Source organism: Nerophis ophidion, linkage group LG08, assembly GCF_033978795.1.
Source record: "Nerophis ophidion isolate RoL-2023_Sa linkage group LG08, RoL_Noph_v1.0, whole genome shotgun sequence".
Lineage (NCBI taxonomy): Eukaryota > Metazoa > Chordata > Actinopteri > Syngnathiformes > Syngnathidae > Nerophis > Nerophis ophidion.
The window spans coordinates 62,387,607-62,398,456 of record NC_084618.1 but is presented as its reverse complement, the minus strand read 5'-3'; the positions used below and the strand labels follow the sequence as shown (position 1 = coordinate 62,398,456).

At 43.7% G+C, this 10,850-nt stretch overlaps 1 protein-coding gene across 1 annotated transcript; it reads left to right on the top strand.

Moving 5' to 3' along the window:
- Positions 1-2,749: 2,749 nt before the first annotated feature.
- metrn (meteorin, glial cell differentiation regulator) lies at positions 2,750-9,910 on the top strand. The gene is made up of 4 exons (XM_061909286.1): positions 2,750-2,994; positions 3,443-3,885; positions 8,813-8,872; positions 8,977-9,910. Exons 1-4 carry the CDS (start codon positions 2,906-2,908, stop codon positions 9,288-9,290), a joined length of 906 nt encoding a protein of 301 aa, XP_061765270.1. The 5' UTR covers positions 2,750-2,905; the 3' UTR covers positions 9,291-9,910.
- Positions 9,911-10,850: the final 940 nt, after the last annotated feature.

Genomic DNA, 10,850 nt, shown 5'->3' with positions numbered 1-10,850 from the left:
TCTAACTTCATATGGCTCAATAGCTTCAGTTTCTTCTTCAATTTTGTTTTCGCTATCTGCCTCCACACTCCAACCATCCGTTTCAATACATGCGTAATCCGAGTCTGAATCCGAGCTATATCTTTCTGTTCTATCCGCCATGTTTGTTTGTATTGGCATCACGCAGTGACGTCACAGTAAAATGGACGGGTGGATATAGTGATGGTGAAAATCAGGCACTTTGAAGCAGTTGTTCGGGATATTGCGTGATGGGTAAAATTTTGAAAAAAACTTCGAAAAATAAAATAAACCACTGGGAACTGATTTTTATTGGTTTCAACCCTTCTGAAATTGTGATAATGTTCCCCTTTTAAATGAAATGAGTCCACATTCACAGGGTTTGTTGTCGATGATGCTACACACATATATGCACGGAATAAACCACATAATGTTCGTACATTACTTAAGGAAAATGAGTAAATTACATTAAGAACATCCTGCAAATATATTGAAATATTGTTATTCATTTAATCTTCTGATAGATTAAAGTTACCCACAATGGGAGCATTTTGAATTTCTTTTGACTGATGAACATTATCACATAGTTTATTCAGAAAGTATAAACAATGTCAAATGAAGTAAAATAATGTAAAGTAAATAATTTAAGTGTAAAAAAAACCCCGAAGCATTGATATCTACATTTTCAGAATGTACTTGTGCAATGTTTTCCGAAAAAGAAAACAATCTGAAGGTGTCTTTATTTTTAGTTTATCATGCCATGATTTTACCAGTCTGGCTAGTCCGGTTACTTTTAGACCTCCACCCCAGATCACACCTCAATCCAACCCACTTCTCCAAAGTGGGCTGGCTCAGGGTGGGGGACAGAGTAAAACAACTTGCACTGAGCCTAGTCTATAAAACCCGCTACACCTCCTTGATACCAAAGTACATGTCAAACTACTTCCTTAACGTAAATGACCGCCATAACCACAACACCAGGGGGAGCTCCACAAACCACGTTAAACCCAGATTCCGATCTAACAAAGGTCTTAACTCATTCTCTTTCTATGCCACATCAATGTGGAATGCACTCCCAACAGGTATAAAAGTAAGTGCATCTCTATATTCCTTCAAAACCGCTCTAAAACAACACCTCCAGGCAACTTCAACACTTTACTAATACCCTCCTCCATTCACATCCCATCTCACCGGATTATCAACAACTCAAATGTACTTCTAATGTATATACTTGTTCTTATGCTATCTGAACTCACTATATTCTCTGCTGGCTGTACATATCCTACTAAATAAGACCTACACTGTTTCAATGTCCACATTTCTCTGTTGATGCAATTGTTGATGACTGAAGTTCTGATATCAACCAAAGCTCCTCATCCCACCCCCCGGATTGTAAATAATGTAAATAATTCAATGTATATACTATGATGATTAACTTGTGTGATGACTGTATTATGTTGATAGTATATATTTGTACCATGAATTGATTAACGTGGACCCCGACTTAAACAAGTTGAAAAACTTATTCGGGTGTTACCATTTAGTGGTCAATTGTACGGAATATGTACTGTACTGTGCAATCTACTAATAAAAGTATCAATCAATCAATCAATCAATGGCCCACTTGGGAACAGAAATGGGTTTGACACTAATGGTGTAAAGGCAGTTTTTTTACCCCAAAAAACTAAAGAATGTTAAAAAAAAAAAAAATCCTGCTGATCATAATCAAAACTCCTAGTTAGAAAATACCCTGCATGTATTTGCCCTGCAGAAAATGTAGTTTATTTTATTGCCATGAGGTATAATTGTATAGTATTAACACACACACACACACACACACACACACACACACACACACACACACACACACACACACACACACACACACACACACACACACACGCACACACATACACACACACACACACGCACGCACACACACATTCTTGTATGTGTCACCTTCGTGAGACCTCCGAAAAATGCCTACCTCTTTAGGAACACCCTTTCTCTACATATATAAAGATTTTTTTTTTACAATAATAATAATGTATACATACTATGCAAATATAAAAAAGGTAAGCTTTTAGCTAATTTGTTTTTTTGATGGTAATTGGTTTTTAATCTTCATTATTTACCTAAAGGTATTACATTATGTCTCTATAAACATATATATATATATATATATATATATATATATATATATATATATATATATATAGAGGTGGCGACTTGTCCAGGGTGTACCCTGCCTTCCGCCCGATTGAAGCTGAGATAGGCGCCAGCGCCCCCCGCGACCCCGAAAGGGAATAAGCGGTAGAAAATGGATGGATGGATGGATTCTGGTCTTCATATGGAAGGTACTTTTTCTTGTTGTAGTCTCAAGAAGGGTAGAAAATACAAGAACACACACACACACACAAACACAAACACACAGAAAAAGGGGGGGTGGGAGGAAGGAGACCAAACTAACTGCTCACATTGTCTCAGCTACTTTCCACGTCCTAAATGCACACAATGGAGAATTGTAACATACTTATGCACTGTCACTCTTTCTTCAGGTCAGACTGACTGACTAAACCGGCCCCCCAATCCCCCCCCCCCCTACCCCCCTCACACACACCCACCTACCCAAGCCCGCCCCCTAATACCCTCAAAGTCCTCCCCCCTCCCCCTCCCACTTGACAGTGCAGTGGTTTAAAGTTTCCAAACTCGGCCTCTGATTGGTCCCTCAAGTTTCTCTTGAGGTGAATAAACTTTGGAGCTCAGTCAGTGAGTGAGAGAGTGAGTGAGTGTGGAGCAAACTTCTTCCGAGAGGATGGCTGGGAAGATTAGAGCCTAGAAGGATTTCAACTGCTTTGGTGCAGCTTTTGGATTAGTTTTCATTCTTGAAATCCCTTCTATTTAAAAGATGCACTTTTTGGGGATTTACAGCATTTGGATTGTATTCCATGCAGCCTTATGCAATTATTCGGAGGACCAGTGTAGCTGGAAAGGAAGGCAAGTATAGTTCCTAACTTTTAAATACAGGTGCTTGCTTTGACCGCAACATGTTGAGACTAGAAGATCTCTGCATGTGAGCTGGGGGGTGAGAGGGGGGGATTTGACTGCAGGAGGGTCCAGACAGACTCGGATTAATTCCAAAAAACTGTAATGCATAATTTCTTCATTTTCCAACTGGGTGCTTGTATATTGTTTTTAAAGAAGGACTCTTATGAGAGGACCTGTCTTCTGCAGAGCTGCCAGCAGGCGGCGCTTGTCATGCTTGCAGCAATGTTGCATCTATATGAGGCTTTAACCGGCACATTTGGTGGCAAGAGGACCCTGAATGCCTCACACTGAAAAAAGTAGCCTGATAATGCTCTCTTAAAAAGTGTAAAAGAAAAGGAAATGTTTTCTTTATTTTTTTGAAGCTGCAGGTATTGACTTCCTCTTTCCTCCCCTGCAGTGGTTTATCCCAGCAGCAGGGCAGCGTGGAGCAGATCTCCCTCCACTGCTCGGAAGGCACCCTTGACTGGCTGTACCCCAAAGGAGCACTTCGCCTCACCTTGTCCCCACGCCTGCCCTCCATCGCCGTGGGCCCCGGTGGCGGCGGCGGCGGCTCTTCGGGCCTCATCACGGCCTGCGTCAAAGCTTCGGAGAACTTCCACGGCGCCCAGCTCTACCTGGAGAGGGACGGCGTCCTGGAGCTCCTGGTGGGGGACCGGCTGGAGACGTCTCTCCCGCCGAGTGTGCGCTGCTTCAGCCGGGCCCCGGGGGAGACGTTGGCGCTCTTCCTGCAGGCGACGCCTCACCAAGACATCAGCCGGCGGACGGCGTCTTTCCGCTACGAGCTGAGGGGGGACTGGACCGCCCGCTTGTCGCTGGACTCCAACCACATCAGCACTTTTGGTGAGTTGACGGTCATTTCGGGTTCTGAAGGCATGTTGGCCTGCGGCAGGAGGAGCGGAGTTGGGGGCCACAAAAGCACAGGAGGGGGGGCTTTCTCTGGCTCTTTGAATGCATGCCGCTAGAGCACTCTGGGATTACTGCCGTCTCCTAGGCGACAGAGGCCTCTCCCCAGCTGAGATGCTCCCCTCTTTTGTTGAGCTTGCGGGGCAGACTTGTCTGCACTAGAGACCCCCACCCACACGTTCGGTTTGCTTTGCACTGGAGAGGAAGGAATCTCATTTATCAAGAGTGGAGAATGTGCAGCCAGGGGCCTCCCAACACAATGCCTTCGTTACATTTTTTTGCCCTTCTAGGAATGATTTTGTGAAGTAAAAACGGCGGCACTTTGACATATCTTTAAATTCTGAGCTGCTAGAGCAGAGATATTCAACCATATTGATTTAGTGGGGACATTTTCAGAAAGCTAAAATATTTACTATTAATCCTATTTTGTATATTCCGGAGAACTAGCATCCTCTACATTAGGGGTCCCCAAACTTATATATATATATATATATATATATATATATATATATATATATATATATATATATATATATATATATATATATATATATATATATATACCGATTGTGCAAGTTCTCCCACTTAAAGTGATGACAGAGGTCTGTAGTTTTCATCATAGGTACACTTCAACTGTGAGAGACAGAATGTGGAAAAAAAATCCAGGAATTCACATTGTAGGAATTTTTAAGAATTTATTTGTAAATTATGGTGGAAAATAAGTATTTGGTCAACCATTCAAAGCTCTCACTGATGGAAGGAAGTTTTGGCTCAAAATCTCACGATACATGGCCCCATTCATTCTTTCCTTAACACGGATCAATCGTCCTGTCTCCTTAGTAGAAAAACAGCCCCAAAGCATGATGTTTCCACCCCCATGCTTCACAGTAGGTGTGGTGTTCTTGGGATGCAACTCAGTATCCTTCTTCCTCCAAACAGGACAATTTGAGTTTATACCAAAACGTTCTATTTTGGTTTCATCTGACCACATGACATTCTCCCAATCCTCTGCTTTATCATCCATGTATCCATTTTGGTATAAACTCAACTCGTCGTGTTTGGAGGAAGAAGAATACTGAGTTGCATCCCAAGAACACCATACCTACTGTGAAGCATGGGGGTGGCAACATCATGCTTTGGGGCTGTTTTTCTGCTAAGGGAACAGGACGATTGATCCGTGTTAAGGAAAGAATGAATGGGGCCATGTATCGTGAGATTTTGGGCCAAAACCTCCTTCCATCAGTGAGAGCTTTGAATGGTTGACCAATTACTTATTTCCACCATAATATACAAATAAATTATTTAAAATTCCTACAATATGAATTCCTGGATTTTTTTTTACATTCTGTCTCTCACAGTTGAAGTGTACTTATGATGAAAATTACAGACCTCTGTCATCATTTTAAGTGGGAGAACTTGCACAATCGGTGGCTGACTAAATACTTTTTTGCCCCACTGTATCCATCCATCCATCTTCTTCCGCTTATCCGAGGTCGGGTCGCGGGTGCAGCAGCCTAAGCAGAAAAGCCCAGACTTCCCTCTCCCCAGCCACTTCGTCCAGCTCCAGGGCGGTATAGCTTGGTTGGTAGAGCGGATGTGCCAGCAACTTGAGGGTTGCAGGTTCGATCCCCGCTTCCGCCATCCTAGTCACTGCCATTGTGTCCTTGGGCAAGACACTTTACCCGCCTGCACCCAGTGCCACCCACACTGGTTTAAAAAAAAAAAATGTGACTTAGATATTGGGTTTCACAATGTAAACCGCTTTGAGTCACTTGAAAAAAGCGCTATATAAATATAATTAACTTCACTTCACTCCTCCTGGATGACAGAGCTTCTCACCCGCCCGACATCCATTGCTTTCGGTTCCCTAGAGGGGGGGGGGTTCCCCACATATGCGGTCCTCTCCAAGGTTTCTCATATTAATCATTGTCATCAACGTCCCACTGGGTGTGAGTTTTTCTTGCCCTTATGTGGGCCCTACCGAGGATGTCGTATTGGTTAGTGTTGTGGTTTGTGCAGCCCTTTGAGACACTAGTGATTTAGGGCTATATAAATAATCATTGTATGATTGATTGATTGATCTCTAAGGGAGAGCACCGCCACCCGGCGGAGGAAACTCTTTTCGGCCGCTTGTACCCATGATCGTGTCCTTTCGGTCATAACCCAAAGCTCATGACCAGAGGTGAGGATGGGAACTTAGATCGACTCGTAAATTGAGAGCTTTGTCTTCCGGCTCAGCTCCTTCTTCACCAAAATGGATCGATACAGCGTCCGCATTACTGAAGACGCCTCACCGATAAACATTACTTTATTAAATTAATTTTTTTTAACCTGGGACTTCTCGCGGGCCGGACTTTGGACACTAGCAGGCCGGATCCAGCCCGCGGGCCGTAGTTTAGGGACCTTTGCTCTCCACGATTTTTGCCTATTTAGTGTACATGCGGTTTAGCTCGGTTGGTAGAGTGGCCATGCCAGCAACTTGAGGGTTGCCGGTTCAATTCCCGCTTCCGCCATCCTAGTCACTGCCGTTGTGTCCTTGGGCAAGACACTTTACCCACCTGCTTCCAGTGCCACCCACAATGGTTTGAATGTAACTTAGATATTGGGTTTCACTATGTAAAGCGCTTTGAGTCACTAGAGAAAAAGCGCTATATAAATATAATTCACTTCACACTACATCTGCAGTTTTTAAGGACATTCTGAAAAAAAAGCCAGTCAAAGGTATAGCACTCTAGAGTTTTTTTTAAAGAATAAGAATAAGTTTTTCTTAACTAAACTTGCGGGCCCAAGCGATGAAAAAGGGTGGACCTAAAATGGAACCTTGAGGAACACCACTTGTATAACTAAAGAAGTTCAACAAATGACTAGATCTGAAGCAAATGAGATACGAAAAGGAGAGGACTTAAAGGGGTGCCTTAAGGAACACCTCAGTTGTGTACCTTTTTCAGTGGCCTAGTGGTTAGAGTGTCCGCCCTGAGATTGGTAGGTCGTGAGTTCATAGACATAGTCGTGAGTTTATAGTCATACCAAAGACTATAAAAACGGGACCTCCCACTCACCATCAAGGATTGAAATTGGGGGTTAAATCACCAAAATGATTCTTGAGCGCGGGCACCGCTGCTGCCCACTGCTCCCCTCACCTCCCAAGGGGTGGAACAAGGGGATGGGTCAAATGCAGAGGGTAATTTCAGCACACCTAGTGTGTGACTATCAGTGGTACTTTAACTTTTTTTTTTAACTTTATATTGATTTGGTGAGTACATTTTCAGAAAGCTTAAGTATTCACTATTAGTCTGATTTTGTATATTCCGGTGAACCAGCATCTTCTATGTCGGCATTTAATTGTTTCCCTATTTAGTGTATATCTGCTGTTTTTAAGGACCTTCTGAAAAAAAAACCCAGTTAAAGACCATCTCTAAGATAACACTCTAGAGTTTATTTTTTAAAGAATATGCTGTAAAAATGTGAGTCCATCACAACTTTTTCTTAACTAAACTTGCAGGCCCAAATGATAAAAATTGGTGAACCTAAAATGGAACTTTTGAGGAACGCAACTAGTATAACTACAAAAAGTTAGAGTACCAATGATTGTCACACACACACTAGGTGTGGCGAAATTATTCTCTGCATTTGACCCATCACCCTTGATCACTCCCTGGGAGGTGAGGGGAGCAGTGAGCAGCAGCGGTGGCCGTGCCCGGGAATCATTTTTGGTGATTTTACCCCCTATTCTAACTCTAATGCTGAGTGTCAAGCAGGGAGGTAATGGGTCCCATTTTTATAGTCTTTGGTATGAACTCACAACCTACCAATCTCAGGGCGGACACTCTAACTCAGGGGCCGGGAACCTTTTTGGCCGAGAGATCCATGAAAGCCAAAAAATTTAAAATGTATTTTTCGGAGAGCCATATAATATTTTTTAACTCTGAATACAACTAAATGCGTGCATTTTTAAGTAAGACCAACATTTTTAGACTATAATAAGTCTCAGAATAACATTGTTATTCTGAAGCTAACCATCCAGCCATCCATTTTCTACCGATAGTCCCGTTCAATAATAAGCAAAATGCTTCTTAGCATTAATGCGACTTCTTGAACAGGTGGGGTAGAAAACGGATGGCTGGATTAAAATGCATGAGAAAGTTTTATTTTTAACTCTGTGATTACCAGCGGAATTATTCGTGACTTATCGTGTTAAGCAATGTCAGCTAAGATTCATCTGAGAGCCAGATGTGGTCATCAAAAGAGCCACATCTGGCTCGAGAGCCATAGGTTCCCTACCTCAGCTTTAACCACAAGGAGAAGTTCAACAAATGACTTGAGCAAATAAGATACAGCTTTTTTACCATGAATTGATTACTGTGGAGCCCGACTTAAATAAGTTGAAGTTATTAGGGTGTTACCATATAGTGGTCAATTGTACGGAATATGTACTGTACTGCTTCATTTAATGTATTCACTTCCTTTGCAATCTACTACTAAAAGTTTCAATCAATAAATCAAAAAACTCCACCAAAAAGGAGAGGACTTAAAGGGGTGCCTTGAGGAACGCCTCAGTTGCAAGCAAGGTTAAAATGTCAATGCAAATTCTTCTATAAGGGTGTTTTTAGAAATGTTCTGCAAAAAGTTTGGAACTGAACTCGGGGGTTGGTGTCGGTGTCGGCAGTTAAATAAGCCAGGACTAGAGGCTTTTAAGGAGCGACTTCAGACACCTGGGAAGGTTTTAGGGTGGGGTAAAAGTAGCAGCTGTCTGTTATTTTTCTTGCACATTCCTGTGCGTTTGGACGTTTTACTTGCAAGGGCTAATTAACAAACAAGAAAATGAGTTCCATGCAGTCATTTACCGACGTTCTTGCTCCCTCAGATGCATGCAGACCCTGCAACAACACGGAGATCCTCATGGCCGTGTGCACCAGCGACTTTGGTAAGTTGTGCATGAAAAAAAAGCAACAGCGGAGGAACGATGAGAGTCAGATTTTATGGGAGGAGAAGAATGAGCTCACCAGCGCGTGCCTTGTTCCCCCACAGTGGTGCGAGGCAACATCAGGTCCGTGCAGGAGGACGAGAACCTCCGGGCGGCGGTCATCAAAGTCAGCGCCACGCGGGTGTTCCGGCAAAAGTACGCCCTCTTCACAGGCACCAGCCGCGTCTCCACCCGGGGGGAGATCCGCACCCTCCTGCAGTGCGGCGTCAAACCGGGTCCAGGCAGCTTCCTCTTCACCGGCCGAGTCCACTTCGGGGAGGCCTGGTTGGGCTGCGCCCCTCGCTATAAGGACTTCCTGCACGCCTACACGGCCGCCAAAGCGGTGCAAGAGATTCCCTGCGAACTTCCTGTGGATTGAGCGCCCTCTGAACTCACTTGCTGCTTGTCTACGTGACACAGAACCAGGGCGCTATACCACGCCTGGCCAGGCTGAGAAGCCATGTTGGCGCCACCGAGGAGAGAAATGGGACTTTTTTTCCCCCAAACACCATTTCAGTGCAATAGCAGGTCCAGTCAGATTTTTGTGGGGCTTCTTGGTTGGCATGGAGACGACAAGAGAGTCAAACTCAGGAAAAAAGGCATAAAAAGCAAGCCAGAGAGGACACATTATGTTATGAAGCAGATTATATCGAGGAAATTGCACTGAGTAAAGAGAAGGGAACGATGCTGCAAGCACTGAAAACCAAATAAATAATAATAATATGTAGCAGAGAGGTGCGGTGGAGAAGGTAATATATGTACATACTGTGCAGGGAGCACTTCGTATACTCAAGCCCAACAGAAGTATTAATTTCATCCTGTAAATATTAAGCTGGTGACAATGAATTATCCAACCTGCACTATGTCAACCAAACCAAGTGCAGAAGTCTTAAAAACATGTGCTATGTGTGTGTAAATATGTAAATATGTGGATAAGATGTTCTATTGTGGATGTTCTATTATGGATGTTGTGTCAGTAAAAAAAAACACTTTAAGGAACTCTGTTTTTGCACGTGTGCTTGTTTAACATAAAACACGACCTTTATCAATAGCAAAAAGTGTCCCTTTCTCACGCATAAGTCACTTCAAGTAGCCATGAAAGTGACCCCGAGGAAGCCTGGAAAAAGATTTGCGGCGCTCGAGTAGAAAACATTGGAATTCTGTTGTCCTCACTTTGCACATTACCAGGAGCCAGGAAGCCATAAATTGCTACCATGGGGGCACGTCTGAGAGGAGGTGCCACGCTGCTCCATCCTGACCACGTCTTCTTATCAAAGCCAAACTCCTTTCCGCCTTTGAAGTGTACGTCTTACGTGCAGAATCGTGCACAGCTGCATGTTTTCAAGTCTGCACCTGTTTCTCTTTGGTGCAAAACTCAATACGGGTAAAAAAAAAAAACAATCCAATTTACTGCAAGCAGTTAAGGAAGTTTAGGTTGCCCGACTTGTGAGCTGGAAATGAACTTTTTAAACTAAATTTAATGCTTTACTGCTTCTTTAAAATATCCTGTGCACACACACACATACACACACACAGACACACAGGTTATCATTTGGAATGGGGACCAAGTTTTTGATCATCACTTGTGGGGACCGCCCTTTCTACAGGTTCCATCCATCCATCCATCCATCCATTTTACTACCGCTTGTCCAGTTTGGGGTCAAGGGGAGTGCTGGAGCCTATCTCAGCTGCATTCTGGCAGAAGGCGGCGTACACCCTGGACAAGTCACCACCTCATCACAGGGGCAACACAGATAGATAGACAACATTCACGCTCACTGTGCAGAGACGGAGCCGACAAGCCGACAGCGGGCAAGGACAAACAGCGGTCCTGACCAAGATGGCGGCCAGGAGGCGCAGCATGCAGCAGAGCGACACTGCAGCCATCAGAGTCAGGTGCGTACACAACACACCTGCTCTCAATCCTTGCATCTTCTGC